The sequence below is a fragment of the Pongo pygmaeus genome, chromosome 9, assembly GCF_028885625.2.
Source record: "Pongo pygmaeus isolate AG05252 chromosome 9, NHGRI_mPonPyg2-v2.0_pri, whole genome shotgun sequence".
NCBI lineage: Eukaryota > Metazoa > Chordata > Mammalia > Primates > Hominidae > Pongo > Pongo pygmaeus.
The window spans coordinates 85,009,020-85,025,538 of NC_072382.2; the positions used below are offsets into that span (position 1 = coordinate 85,009,020).

At 36.2% G+C, this 16,519-nt stretch overlaps 1 protein-coding gene across 15 annotated transcripts in view; it reads right to left on the minus strand.

The window, feature by feature from the left end:
- Positions 1–16,519, minus strand: part of DLG2 (discs large MAGUK scaffold protein 2) — a 2,182,864-nt gene that overhangs the window by 472,766 nt on the left and 1,693,579 nt on the right. For 12 of the 15 annotated variants that reach the window (XM_054441573.1, XM_054441571.1, XM_054441577.2 and 9 more), the window contains one exon: positions 2,920–3,075. The exons of the other annotated variants lie outside the window; for them this stretch is intronic. In XM_054441573.1, coding sequence (XP_054297548.1) covers positions 2,920–3,075 — 156 coding nt within the window. The remainder of the gene's footprint in view (positions 1–2,919; positions 3,076–16,519) is intronic. 15 annotated transcript variants of the gene reach the window in all.

Consider the following 16,519-nt stretch of genomic DNA (forward strand, 5'->3'; position numbering starts at 1 on the left):
GAGCTTCTCTGAAGACGTGCAAATTAAACTTGGATCTAAGATGACCAGAAGTTAATCAGGCAAAGTGTAAAAAGAGCTTTCCAATTCCAGGGAAAAGCACATGTGAAACGCTTGAGACTAGAAGAGATTTAGTGCATTTTGTGAATAAAAAGAAGGCCAACATGAATATGTGGTCAGCAAAGGGAAGAGTGAAATGAGGTATCCAAGAGGCAGGCAGGGGCTAGGTCATGCAGAGCCTGGATGCTATGTTAATGACTTCGCATTGCATCCTAATGCAAAAGGAGATCTGATCTGTATTTTTTACAGATCACTTTGGTTGCATTGAGAAGAAGCATGGAGGTCAACAGTGGAAATGGTGAGACCAATTAAGAAGCTATTATAGGTGGGAGATGATGGGGGCTTGGATTAAAGTGGTGGAAATAGAAGTAAAGGAAAGTGAATAAATCTGAGATATTTTGGAGATAGAATCAACAGGACTTGAAGATGAATTGAATGGCGGATGTGAGGGAAAACCAAGTAGTAAGGATGACTCTCAAGTTTTTGGCTTGAACAATGCGGTAGACAGGTGTGCCATTTACTAAGTTGAGGAAGTATGGAGGAGGAGCAAAGTGGGGTGAAATTAAGATTTTTGGTATCAATGCACTGGTAGTGACAAGGCCAGTAAAATAGCTGTCTGTGTGTTTTTGTGGTGTATGACCATTTTTCTACAAAGATAAGATAAAGAATAAGGTAATGGAAAAAGAAAAAAAGAAGGAGAAAGAAGGGGACCAAATTAGAATAAATCGAAAATAGAATTCCCAAAAGGGGAATGGTGGATGGGGGTTGGGGCCTGGTGCATATCAGAATTAGGGTGTGTAATTTGAAAAAAAAAATTCAACATTGTACTATAATGTTTTTATGTGAAAAATGAATGACTATGGTATTCATGATACAGATGACAGAAAGCAAGCTGAAAAGAATCATATCTGGCAGGTGCACACAGAGGTAAACTCTTATCAGCTACCTATTGGTGAATTTTTCGGGAGGGATTCTTCAAAATCCCCATTGGAGTGGAAGGAAACCAATGTAACTTTTACATTAATAAAAAAGGAACACAGGATAAAAAGAAGAAAAAAAAATTTACTGACACAGAGCCAGAAGAAGGGAAGGAATATGAGAAGTCGGGATGAAGATAGAGAAAGGATAGAAAAAGAGAAATGGGTGGAGATTTTTTTCCAGTGAGCAAAAACAGCTAATGGTCTGCCAGGTCAGTCATTTTCTGGGTTTGAATCCCAGCTGTCACTTACTAGTGGATGATCTTGGACAAGTCAGGCAACTTATCAAGTCTCGATTTCTTCATTTGTAAAACAAAGATAATGATAACATCTACCTCATAAAGTTATTGTGAGGATTAAAAGAAATAATTCATAAGAAGTATTTAGCAAAATGCCTGGCACAGAAGAGCTCAATAAATGTTAGCTATCCTTATGTAGCTGACTGTAGGTACATAATTATTAGCAAGTCATTACAGGTATGTGGCTCTTCTCACTTCCTTAGGGCTATGGTGACTTTGACCTTTCAGCTTTAAAATGGCATAGTTCACTGTATCAACAAATAGTTTTAATGATTTGTTAAAAATATAGGTGGACTTAATGAATATTTATAAAGTATTCTGAAATATTAACTAGACTTTAACTATTGCAAATTAATAAAAATGCCCTAGCTGATTTACATAGTCAAAAATGTGTTTTCTCATTTATTTCTGGAAATGTTAAATGTAATTTAAAATTTGTTATTTAACTCTCCTAGAGAGAACAGTAATTGACTTCTAAACTTATTCTTTCAAAATTTCAAAAAATAAAGATGATATTCTTAGCAGACCCTCTTGATATATCCATCTTCACTCTGAATCATTCTAAAGTCTGTATTTTTTCAGCTCTAACAATATTATGACGATATTCCTGTCTGAAAACATAACTATATAGACACCCCATTCTGTGTAGGAACATTACAATTGGGATCTCTGTTTAGACTGAATTGGAACTACCTTGTGGAACGCTGAATTCTATTTTTCTTGTGTTCCTCTCTGTCCAACTCAGGCTACTATGAAAAGATGAGGTCTTTTTTGTTATTTATCATATATAGGCTTTGGAATACTAACACAGAATTGTGTCCAACTTTCAGACTTAGAATAATTTCTTTACAAAGTTGTTGAAAGACTCAAAACATTCTAAGGTCAAACTTGGACTCTACATTTATTGGCAAGATCATACTGAGGGCAATACCTTTAACCTCTCTGAACCTCTATTTCTTTAAATAGGCTGGGAGCAGTTAAATAAGAGAATATATATATGTACATACATAGCATGATAACACAATATAAACATTAATTTTATGTTCCGTGTGGTGAGATGGAACCAACTATTCCTGTAGTTTTGGACAAGTTACTTAATACCTTAAAGATTCAGTTAAATGGTGATATTAATCTAATAATTTAGTTAAAATATTAAATGATAATAGTACATATTTCTTAGGCCATGTTATGCCTGAAGCATAGTAAGCATTTATTAAATATTATTTAAAAATATTCAACAAATGTTCTCTTTCATCCTTCTGTATGAGTGAAATGGTGTTAAGTTCCAAAATTAATTCTTCCGGAAAAATATAATGAATGCCTTATTAAAATGTATAGGAACCAGGAACATGTGGAGCATCATGTGGTCAATGTCTAAGTACTCTGTGATCACTCCAGAGAATAAAACAAAACAAAAAGGCAACGTTCTTAATTTCTCCCATTGCACCAAGGGAACAGCAGAACATCTCTCCACTTTGGGGAAGATGTTTAGTGCAAGAGAAGTGAGCAGAGGCGGATTCTACCCATTTATCCTTGTGGAAGCACATGCAGTTCGAGAAGATGAAGTGAGGAAGCGCATGCAGTACCTGGTCATCTCAGAGTCAGGTAGCAGGCCTAGGTGGTAGTGGGAATAGGGAGCTGAGAGGAGGAAGCTTTTGTCACACTCAACAGGGGAATAGTGCCTGGGAGAAGCAGGCTTATCACATAGTTTGTTCACAGTGCTGTAAACAGGTTCCGGAGGCCTGGTGATACAAGAGGAAGAGAAAGATATGCATGGTTAGTACATACAAGGAACACCTGTACAACCAGTAGCATTTCACCATATGTAAAAGTAAAAACAATACCATTTTTCTTGATTTGTTATTAAAAGAAACCCAATTTTCCACTTGTAACTTTTCTTATAATAAAGACTTTATTCCTCAGACTCTTTTGTGGGTAAAAGTGACCCCATGAAAATGTTCAGTCCAATGTGATGTGAGTGCTCTGAAGTATTTGGTGAACTGGAATAGCTGCTTATAAGGAAGCTCGTTTAGCCAGAATTCTTGAAATTTTATTCTCTCCCATTTCCTCCCTTTACTCGCCTGGAACCCAGACATGATGGGTGGAGCTTCACCGGTCCTCTTAGACCATGAAGCAAACTTGAGGATAAAGCCAAAAAATACACACAGTGGAATATAAAGATAGAACCTGTGTCACTGATAATATGGAGTGGCACTATACCAACTCTGGACTAGCTACCTTTGAATTCCTTCTATGTGGATAAAGATAAACTGTGTTGTTCAAGCTAGGATCATTTTTTTTCTTATATAAATAGGACCTAATATTAACAGATATACTCTACAAAATTTAAGACTGCACATCTAATACAAAGAAATAGTATAAATAGGGCCTACTACAAATGCTAATGTATTTAATTATGTTTGGAGTCCATCTAATACCTTCTGTATACACAGGAAATGTAAAGAATGTTATTTTCTTTCCATATAATTTGGTCCTATGACTATTTGGAGAAATTTCTGCATCTTAATTTGAAAATATTATTATACACAAAATGGTAGCTGATCTAAACTGCCAGCACAGAACCTTAGAAGAAAGGATTCAATGACTTCTTTTAGATCATAAAACATTCTCATGATAATGTCATTTCGGTAACATTGTTGTTTCTGCCTGAGAGGGCTGATCCAATTTTCTCAGTCTGATGTTGACTCTACAGACTAAGAAAATGATGTTTCCAATTTTCTCCTAGTCCTTGTACCTCAGTAGCACCATATTCTGAGTCACATTTTCACAATCAAAGCTGGCTAATGGAGATCTTTTAAAAATTCATGGTTATATTGTATTTAACTGAATTCTTTATTTAGTTTCTCTTTGAAAATATTTTACTTTCTGAAAATTACAATAAATTCAAGCCAATGAAAATGAGATCCTGTATTTTGTCCAGGGTTGAACTCTTGAAACTTTTATTTGAATCTTTTTGGAACCATTTTGTGAATATAATATTATCATTTGATTCACATATTTAATAGATTTGGTGTTTGGAGCAGGCTCTAATACCTTGGATTTTAGAAGAAAGCTCTTATTTCTTTGCTTTCAGTCACCTTCAGGATGATTTCATAGTGGACTGATACTTGCTAAGCTTAATTCTTCACCGTTCAAAGTCTTATCAACACAGAGAAACAGTTACTGATATCGCAGGTTCATTTTACCTTTGTTTCACCTTCTATTTCTTCCCTATTTATTTACTTGTTATTTTGTACATTCACTGGCTAAAGAATAGACATATCAAATCTAGTTTCTTTTGTTGATTGTGAGAACACTTAATATCTCAGAAGATGAGTACATGAAAAGATACCAAAACATAACAAACCACTTGACAAATTTGACAAAGCCTTCTTGCAATATTGACAAAGTTCTCTTGCAGTCAAACAACAACATTAAAAATATCAGTGAAAATCTCCTTTCAAGTGGCATAAAAATGGGGTTCACATTTGAAGATTTTTTTTTTTTTAGACGGAGTCTCACTCTGTCACCCAGGCTGGAGTGCAGTGGCGTGATCGCGGCTCACTGCAAACTCCGCCTCCTGGGTTCACGCCATTCTCCTGCCTCAGCCTCCCGAGTAGCTGGGACTACAGGCACCTGCCACTGGGCCCGGCTAATTTTTTTTGTATTTTTAGTAGAGATGGGGTTTCACTGCATTAGCTAGGATGGTCTTGATCTCCCGACCTCATGATCTGCCTGCCTCTGCCTCCCAAACTGCTGGGATTATAGGCGTGAGCCACCGCGCCCAGCATATCTAATGGTTTTATTACAGTGCTAGGATTCTGTCATATATTCTATCATATAGTATGTATATTATGTACTAGAGTACAGTACAGTATACAGAAAGTACAACATAGGCTACAATCTGAACACAGAAATGGCACATAGTAGGTATTTGGTAAATGTTTCTTGGAATGAATAGATAATTTCTTTTTTCTTTTTTCTTTTTTTTTTTTTTTTTTTTTTACCATTCTTTGCTGAGGGAAATTTTTAAAAACCTTCTGGTTCTTTCAAGGGAGCCATGAGTTACTCTAAATTTTTCAGGCCATTATAAATTCTCACAGATTATACCAGAAGAACCAGAATCCCAATGTTATCACGAACTGAGTGGCATTAAGTACTTAATTAAAGCATGTGTGCATGGTTCATCTGCCCTCAAAGGGATAGGTTTCTTGTGCGTTTGAGTTTAGCCACTGAAATGCCTGCCCATAGTTCCTGTGAGAGTCGCTCCAATGGGCACAGTGGGCTCCTCACAGACTTCTCGGCCCTGGGTTCCAGAAGGCCTAATACTGAGAGCCAGCATTCTTAGTCTTTCCCTGCAGTTATATTCTGTGTGACCTCTCCCCATTAGACAAACAAGAAATGCCATTTTATAAACCATCACTGGAATGTGGGTGGCAGAACAGATGCCACTATCACTTCCCATTTAGTTGGTAAGGAAATGCCAAGGGGAAATGACTTTTGGCAGCGTGAATCAGCCAGTCATAATTGAAAGGGCCTGCTTATCCTATTATAAACTGCCAGAATGGCCTAGGTCAGAAGGTAGTGAATATGAAAATCCAACTCAAGAGGCCTATCTGTGGATGCCCGCAGAGGGAGGGAAAAGTATTTGAAGATATTGGTACAATCTCTAAGTGAATGTATAAACAAATCATTTATCTTGCTGTCCATTTATAAAGAGCCATAGATAATGACCTTATAGCTCATCTGCTGAGCCATCAGCATTTATTTGCACATCTATGGGTTTATAATTGCAGGTTCTTATAGCATATAATTAGCACACCCTGGCCCTTGGTGATCTCTCTTTTCTCTGAACTCCGTTAGCACTTGCTATTTGTTCTATTTCCTTGTCATTTTTAATTGCTAATCCACAATACTGGTGTATGTTGGAGGGAGGTGCTTCATCTATACCTTTTTCTTAGGAAAACTACCTTGCCTATAACTGCTCCTTCCCATTTGGACCACTTGCCACTATCAAATTCAGTTTCCTCCCTAAACAAAGCAGTTTAGACCATTGGATTAGGATTGGGCCCCTCACCTTGCAAGCATGATCTGTATGGTGGGGCTCAAACAAAAGAAAGAAAGAAAAAAAAAAAGGCCTAGGCCATTTGGATTCTCCTACGGAAGGTGAATAATGTGAATAAAGGAGAAAAAATTATCAGTTAACAGAAAAAGGAAAAGATGCAAACACAGAGAAGGTAGCCGTAGCTGTGTCCACTAATTATAGAGCACAGGAGTGAAGCTCTATCAAATTTTGTTGCTAAAATGTCTAGAGGTTCCTTGAGTCCAGAATAACTGTCTGGGTTCATTCTTACAGCGGGGTTACGAGAGCTCATGCTATTGAATTTCTTTGATGATTCCCATATGACATTAGTTGTCAATCAACTACCCATCTCCCACCCTGTTCCCTTATTGGAAGTTAGATCTGATCTCATGTTTGCAATCAGTACAGTGAAAATAAAACAGGCACCTTGTTTATTTTCACATCTCTTTCACATCACCTCAACTAGACTATGCCTCCCAAAGCCAACAGACAAAACCTTGGGCCTCTATGTAATTACATAGTACCTGAGATTAATACCAGACTGACTCTATCTTTAAAAGTTTGATATTTTGTTCATTATAAATTCTTTTGCATTAATTTTATTTTCTAAAATATTTCATCAAAGTATTTTTGTCTTAATTGCTGTTTCTTGGTGTCCCCTTAAATTTTGCACCCTACGTGAGTACCTCACCCACCTCACTATAGTCCCTGCCCTGTATCAGAGATAATAAATGTTTAAGACAGTGATAATAATGACTGTGATTGTAAATAGTCTTCATCTGTGTAGCACCTAAAGCTACAAGGTCAAAGGAATATGACTCTCTTCTCTTAGAGGTAACAATGAGAGTGACTTACACTTTATTGAGTTTTCTAACTCCCTACCAAAGAGCTCTCAAAGCCTTCAGGCTGTCTCAGGCAGGGACCTCACCTCATTGCACTGTCTTTATTAATTCACAATGCTCTCTCCTTCTCTAGAATATTAGACCCTGGAGGATCAGGACCAAATCTCATGTGTCTTTGTTTCCCCATTACTTTCCTGAATGCAAGAATGTATTACTGAAGTACTGTCATAGAAAATGAAAGGAACTGTGAAATGAAAAGTGATCAGTACCTTTTATTCTCTTTTCCTGAGCCAGAACTAAAAGGGGACACCTAAAATTACAAAAAGATGGATTTGGGTCATATATGTATATGATTTTGAGCATAAATTTCTTCATCATATAGACTGATATGGCTAAATCTGCAGAACTTTCAGATTCTCCAAAGGTTATCCTGCTATGGTTTTCTTGGGTTGCCCTAATGGGAGGGGGGCATCCAACCGCATGCCCTGTATTTGCAGAATATAGAACCAAACTGCATTAATTATAGCAGCTGGGACGTCAAGGGCTCAGATGACTAAGTATCTAATATATTGCCAGACATCATTTGAAGAAAAAGGACTGTAACTTTAAAAGGGTGACTCATGCTCCTCTTTATAAATAATACACTGTTTATTCGGCCAAGGATTTGGAAAAGTATAAGAGGATTGAATTCCAGTCCTGGGCTAATAGCTCTTAAGGGTGGGATTTTGGGAAGCCCTAAAAGTAATTAGGGGATAAAAGAGAATTAGTATCAGGTTGTGAACTATGTGGCTCAACATGTGAAATGACATTATAAAAATGGTTAAGAAAGAGGCTGACTTCTCTTATACTGAACTTTAAGGAGAAAAGTATTAGTCACTTGATTAAGATGTTACATAGGCCTTAAAGTATGATATAGAGACATCTGGGGAGGGATTGAGCTAGGTGATTTGTAAGAACCTATTCGCTCCCCTATTTCCAAGCACCATTGAATTGGGCACTGAAGAATTTCCACGGGGGCAGTTGGAGTAGATACCTATTTGCGCCACGCTTACTTAACTCTTCCAAATCTTAGCTTTCTCATTTATAGACCTAAAATAATATTTAAAAAGACTTTTCTGTATACCAGAAAAATTATAAATTGCAAAATTATGCACAGACCTAAATTATTATGAGCACCATGTTAAGTACAAGCAAACCAAACTAGGTTTAGATCTGGCTCTTCCAAATTCTACCTTGTATGACCTTCTGCTATTTCTTAACACCCTTACCTGGAAAGTGGGAATAGTAATATCAACCTGAAGATGATTGTGAGAAATAGGAAGAATGTGCATAAAGCACTTAATTCAGTCCGTGGCACTTACTCAGAGCTCACCAAAAAGGAGACATTATTATTATCTTGATTATCACTCTTACACGCTCGAGCTCACAAGGATGCATAACCTCAGAAAATGTTGGTCCCCTTTGTGAGAATTCCTACAAATAATATTCTTCACCCACTCACTCAGAATCAGTCAGTTCACACAACAGCACTTTCATGTAATGTGAATTCTCTACAAGAGTGTTGAACAAAGGAAGTAACAATCGATGGCTTTTAGTCTCGCAAAAGGTACTGCACAGGTGCTTTCTAAAGACTCACTTTTGCTCTGTATATTTAAAAGGTAATTGATCCTCTTTAATAGCCCTGGAGGTTGATGATCACTTTCTCTGAACTTCTCAATTATTTTCACTGCCCCTAACAATACAGCAGCCCCAACTCTAATGCCCAATTTGTACCTGGATCTTTATAATGGTTTGCTTTCCCGTATGGTTCACAGCTGTGGTGTCACATCAGATTGTTGGGTCATAAGTAATTTGTTATTAATAATAGTTTAGGTACCACAGTCTGCAAATACTTACTATTTAAAAGTAGAAATTAGAATTGGTTCACTATTTTGTCTATGTAAACATCACTCTCAGTTATATTTTGCTGTGTTTATTGAGGAGTTTATTGGAAGATTGAGGAGAGAAAGGGCAGAGTAAGAGCTGCATCATTTAAAGTTGTTTTGAATATTAAGATGTTTTATTTCCTTAAAAAATGTTTGGGTTTCAACAAAATTAGGTTCTCTCATGGCAGTGGGTTGTAAATGGGTTATGGAGTGTTTCATTGGAATAAGAAGTTGAATATTAATGACCTTGACAATGGTGATTGTAACAAAAAGGAGAGGGATCTCTGTTTTTGGTATTGGGTGAGGGTGTCCAGTTATAGTAGTATTTTTGTGGCTTTCTGAAAGATGTTTAAACAAATATTGTCTAAGAGTCACAGGGTCAATATTATGGCCAGATCAAGGCCTTTGAGACATGGATTTGAATTATTTGAGGAAGGTTCAATATGTCCTATACTAGTGTTTAAACTCTTACACTTTTGCAACCCTGCTTTTAAAGACTTCGTATGATTTTTAAAAATTTTTTAATTGAACTCATAGGATAAATATAGATCTACAAAATGTCAGGTTAATAGTTACTAAGAATCATGATGGAAAAAAAATTAAGCATGAAATAAATAGGAGAAATCACATAAAACATGAGAGATTTGACTACATAAAAATTTGAAACCGGCCAGGCGCGGTGGCTCACGCCTGTAATCCCAGCACTTTGGGAGGCCGAGGCGGGCGGATCACGAGTTCAGGAGATCGAGACCATCCTGGCTAACATGGTGAAATCTAGTCTCTACTAAAAATATAAAAAATTAGCCAGGCTTGGTGGCGGGTGCCTGTAGTCCCAGCTACTCGGGGAGGCTGAGGCAGGAGAATGGCCTGAACCTGGAAGGCGGAGTTTGCAGTGAGCCGAGATCATGCCACTGCACTCCAGCCTGGGCGACAGAGTGAGACTCTGTCTCAAAAAAAAAAAAAAAAAAAAAAAAAAAAAAAAAAAAAAAATGAAACCACTGAAGCAAGAACTCATAAACAAGCAATAAGCTGGGGAAAACATTTGCTCAAATATATTTAACAATATTTTAAAGATGCTCCTACAACTCAATAAGAAATGCAATAACATTTTAGTAGAAAACAAAGACAATTAGTATCCAATTACAAGAGAAAATACATGACAAATACACGCACACATATAAATATTTAACCTCACTAGGAATAAAAATAACACAAATTAAATGATACATCCCTTTTACCTATTTTTAAAAAAAGGATCTTGAAATTGACAAATCACAATTTAGTTTTGGTATGTTGAAATAGACACTATATTGCTGGTGCTATGGAGTGTAAAACCGCCTTAAAACATTTCAAGAAAGCAATTTGGCAATATATTTCAGGAGTTTTAGAAGTAATCCTGTCTTTTGGTTCAGCAATTCTACTCTAGTATGTTATCTGAAGAAGAAAATAAAAAATATGTACAAAGGTTTCTATAGAAGGAAAGTCATTGTGGTTTGTTATAACAGCAAAACAGAATAAAACAAAACAATCAAAATGTCCAGCAAGAGAAGGGTATGGAATACAAGATATATTCACATGATGGTTTATTGCTTAACCATTAAAGTTAATATTCATAAAACATTTTAATGAGACAGGAAAATGCTTTATTTTATAATGTTGAATAAAGTGGAATACAAAATTGTATATGGGGCTGTGGGGACAGCAGGAAGTGAAAACACCTAATTCTCTTACCATTTCAGAGAGATACTGAGTTAAGAATATATGAAAGTAGACACTGTGGAGAGTAGCAATTCTAGTGCAGGTTTGAAAGAGGGTGAAAGGGTGAAAGAGGGTGAAAAGGGAGAAAGAGAGTGAAAGGGGTGAAAGAGGGCTTTCTAGAAAGTGGTAACAGCACATGCAGATTTAAAGAGGAATCTGCAAACATGTTCCATTTAGGGAGTTTGTTAACGGTTTGAGTAGATGACAAAATTGAAAAGTTAGGCAGGTCTTGAGCATAATTTTAATATCCATAGTTGATAAGAAGTTATGGAAGATAGTATTCTTCCTACTAGTTGGAATTAAATGAGTACAATCATTTTGGCTATTCATTTGTACATTCATTCATTCCACAAATATTTACCAAAAACCTACTTTGTGGCAGGTATATAGTAAAACAATTTAAAAAATGGTCCCTTTGTTTGTTGAACAAACATTTTGTTTGTAAGGAAATCTGATTGCAGGAACAGAGACTTATTTAATTTACTTTACGTAACAAGACACATGTGCATAGAAACCCAGAAAAAGCTGTGTGATAAATATGGAAGAGTGAGATCTAAGGAGCTGGATCTTTACAGCTTTCCCTTCAAGATAAGGCTGTTTCTTTTGTGCTACTTGTTCCTTCTGTCTCAAATCACCACTTTGACCTCTAATTTATAAATGAGATACTTTCTACCTGATAGCTTCTTGCCCTCAGTTTCTGTTCTGTAATGACATCAGCTGGCATTAGACTCACAATGGATCATCGGGCCTCCTTTACATCATAAATCACTAGCTTCCCCTTTCACTGATCGTTGCCTTGGTTGGACTGCTTTTCAATTAAACATTCCTAACTGAGTATTTGTTGGACTTAGTACACCTTTTTGAGTAAACCACCTTATTGGTTACTTGTTAGCCTCTGGCCTGGCATCCTTTGGGCCAAGTACACTTCCTGTCTATTCAGCTCTCGCTAGCAGATGAGTGACCTGGTCTTTATGAGTTTGGTTTGCTTTTTCAGCAGACCTGTGGGCAGGGCACAATTGTTCAAGCTGGGTATCCCACTGGTATTTTCAGGTTTGTTCTGTTGAGTATTCTCCCCACATCTTCACATTCTTAGCCAGTACTATGAAACCACAGTGTAGAGAAAAAAAGCAAGGCCATTCCTTTTTGAGAAAAATTTGGAAATAACAAAAGAGAAAGGGAAGTGTGAGGAACATTACAAAGGCCCCCAAAGAGAAGGTCTGAAGCTTAATATCACCTACAATTTCTTTCTTTTTATCATGGTGTTAAAATATAATATTACAGAATAAATACTCTACCTCTAAAATAATTCTTTTCTTTCCTCAGAGGTTCGAGGATGATTGACATTGTTAACACCTAAAGTTGCCAAATCTGATAAAGCTTTGCGTTTTAAAATTCACATCCCCACAAGAATTTCTGAATATATTTAGCAAAATCACATTTTCTAAAGTAGAATTCAAAACGTTTATTCATCTATATACTTCTGTAGGCCAATTTTCCATTACTAAGACAAACTCTACTGGGGGGAAGTCTCTTATACCTTTAACTGAATAGATGCTACGATTGAATATAACAGCATCTTCCTAGAAGGCAAAATAATGTTCAGATATAATTCTCTACTTGTGAACAGGAAGGATAAGGTGGCTTTAATTGAATCACTTAAATGGATTTCTTTCACATTCCTTGGAAGAGGTACATTTCCCTCTGTTTCATGCGGCTGTTTCCATTTAGTCTTCTGTGCCTGTTACTGTAAACAGGTTATGAAGATTGTTTGGTGGCCATGAGGGAAGGATAAGACATGCATAAGAACAGAGAGTGTTGTAGCACTGCCTTGCTCTCTTTAGAGAAGGCTCTTTGCTAAGAAGCACCTTTACTAGGATTTCAGACCAAGACAAAGACGAGGTCATAAATCCCCTTGAGTTGATGGTTCACATCCTACTAAAATTTACATATATTGGTCCTTTCTTCCACCCCTAAACATTAGAAAGTCCCTGGTTTCTATCAGGGTCTAACTCCTACTTTCTCCATAAAGTCTTTTGAGTACACCTGATTGTAGATTTTTCTCTCTTCTTAACTCCCATACAGTATTTCTTCATGATTGCCACTTACTTTTGTACTTTGATGTATTTTAAATAATAATAACAACTCACATATATCTTGAGAACTTACTATAAGGCTGGCCCTGTGCTACATATGCTTTATATATCCGATGTTATTAATCCTCCCATGAAACCTAAGACATATGCAATACTATTATCTGCAAAGGTTGGCATTAACTTGCCCCTCCTCACATACCTGACTTGTGAGTGGTAGGGCTGGGCTTTGAAACCATATTGTCTGGGTTCAAACCACTAAGTGTTTTGTTGTCATTGTTTTAAACACTTTCTGTAGCATATACTTGCCCTCAGTGATCCGATTATATTTCTTGGTCATAATAGCAATTACAGCTCCTATTTTAAAGGCAATAGAAAATAGGACAGAGAAAACAAACTGTGAGTCTGACTATCTAGATTCAAGTCCGGCCCTATTCCTTTAAGACATGTGATCTTGGGCAGGTTGTTTACTTCTATGCCTTAGTTTCCTCCCCTAACCCAGGAATAGTGCTTGGCTCTTAGGGCCTTATGAGTATTAGATGAAATGATGCATGAATAGCACAGCACTTGGAAGACAATCAGTAAATGTTTTGACTACTATAGATATTTAAATAGGAAACCTGGCTGTAGGCCATCTGGTTTATACATCTCTCTCTTGTCATGTCTGTGGATGTGAATTCATTCATGAGAGATGATTTCCTCTTATGAGGACAAAACCATGTTTCTGGCCATGTCTAGGGTTGCAAGATTTAGCTAATAAAAATATAGGATGCCCCAGTTACATTTCTATTTTGGAAACATAACAAATAATTTTTTAGTATAAATATGTGAATATTACATGAGGCACACTTATACTGAAACTTATTCATTGTTGATTATTATTTAAATTCAAATTTAACTGGGCATCCTTATTTGGCAATCCGCCAGCCCCATCACCTTGCAAACTCCCCTGCATTGCTAGTAAGCTGCCTTCCAGCATATACATTTACTCTGTAATAAAATTTACTTGTTTACTCTGACTTTCCCTTTAGTTTGCTATGTTCTTTTATTTATTTTTAAAATTTATTTATTTAATTAATTATTATTATTTTTTTTGAGACAGAGTCTTGCTCTGTCACTCAGGCTGGCTGGAGTGCAGGGTCGCAATCTCAGCTCACTGCAACCTCCGCCTCCTGGGTTCAAGTGATTCTCCCATCTCAGCCTCTCAAGAAGCTGAGATTACAGGCGTGTGCCACCATGCCTGGCTAATTTTTGTATTTTTAGTAGAGACACAGTTTCGCCATGTTGGCCAGTCTCATTTTGAACTCTTGACCTCAGGTGATCCACTGGCCTCAGCCTCCCAAAGTGCTGGGATGACAGGTGTGAGCCACCACACCCGGTCTGCTATGTGCTTTTAAATCAACATATGTGCTTAATTTTGTATTTTCAGTGCTCATTAAGATGTCTCTATTTATATCTATCCCCATAAACACATCTATACTCAAATCTATACATAAGCATGCAGATAGATAATTTTAAAATAAAAGTTGCTCATATTATACATATTACGCCACTGCTTTTATTTTTAAAATTTCACATTGGATATTAGACGTTTTTCTGTGTCAGTACACATGTCACTGGCTACCTTTTCTTAAATGGCTGCAAAAACACTCTCCACACACTGGTGGTGGTAGTATAAACTGCTGAACCTACAGTTCAGAATTGTTACTTCCAGAAATCTGTTCTACAAAACTGAGTACAATAGGTGTTCACAGAATTGTCACTGTCACAGCATTTGTAGAAACAAACCACTGGAAAAAATATTTATGTTCATTAGTGTTGAATATAGTTTTAATGTAGTCATTAAAAACATTCCTGTGTAAGTAAATTTGATGACATATAAAGACAGCCACAAGATATTATTAAGTGAAAAAAATTCATTAACATTGAATATAGTTTTAATGTAGGCATTAAAAACTTTCCTATGTAAGTAAATTTGATGACATATAAAGATAGACACACCATATTATTAAGTGAAAAAATCTGGTTAAAATAATATATATACAGTTTGATTCAGTTTTTGTGAATAATAAAAAATATTAAGTATGATCCCAATTTTACTTAGTAGAGAATGAGATTAAAAGGAGTCTAGAAACATATGCCAGGGAATTTGTTCAATATCATTTATGAATAATATACCTATGTAAAATTTTTATTTTCTCCCACTATTTCATGTTTTCTAAATGACATTAAGAATTATTAATGATATAAGCTGAGCAATAGTTATAAATCTGTATATATAGTTTTGATGCCAATTTTGTAAGAGGCATATCTGTACATCTGTAGGTTAATATGGAAAAGTTACCAACATGTTAATAGTGCTTTATCTGAATGGCGGGATTATGGGTACTTTTGATTTCCTTAAATATATTTTTTTGTATTTTAAATTTATTTTTTTAAAATATTTTTTGTACCCCGTAAGGGGATAGATCTTGAATGTTATCACCACATACACAAAAAAGGTAACTATGTGAGGTAATGAATATGTTAATTAGCTTGGTAGCGGTAATCATTTCACAATGTGATATAGTTTGATTGTGTCCCCAACCGAATCTCATCTTGAATTCCCATGTGTGGTGGGAGGGACCCTGTGGGAGGTAACTGAATCATGGGGGAAGGTCTTTTCCATGCTGTTCTCATGATGGTGAATAAGTCTCAAGAGATCTGAAAATTTTATAAGGGGGAGTTTCCCTGCACAAGTTCTCTCTCTTTGCCTGCTGCCATCCTTGCCTTCTGCCATGATTGTGAGGCTTCCCCAGCCATGTGGAACTGTAAGTCCATTAAACTTCTTTCTTTTGTAAATTGCCCAGTCTTAGGTATGTATTTACCAGCAGTATGAAAACGGACTAATACACAGTGTATACCTAACAAAACATCAAGTTGTACACCTTAAATATATAAAAATTTGTCAATTATACCTCAATAAAGCTGGAGGAAAAAACTATTTTTTCTTTTAAATCCAGGGGAGGACTGTTAGGGATATGTATTGGGTACTTTTCAATTCAGCCCCAAAGATCTACACATTCTTAACCCAGAAACAGAAAATACATATTTTTTCAAATTAGTACTGCTTCTTTATTAATGAGCAACTTTTATTTCTATGTAGTGCCTAGGTACTAACTAACATGGCATTATGAGAATAGCGAAAGCTCATTATAAATAACTGGTTATGACTAACAAGATGGCTTAACTGGTATCACCATATTTGCTATTTAAATTTGTCAATCTCAAATGTCTTCAGTTATGCAAATATATTCTGTTACTAACAAGATTCTACTTAAAGTTTAGTCTACTTCGGGGAAATTATGTGCTAGCTACAGCCATTTTATAGAAAAGACGACACAAAATTAAAGCAAATTTACAGCAAGTGTAGTCTTTTTTTACTGGTGCATCTATTCACTCAACATATTTACTGCCCTTAGAAAACACACTGGGAGGCTATGAACATG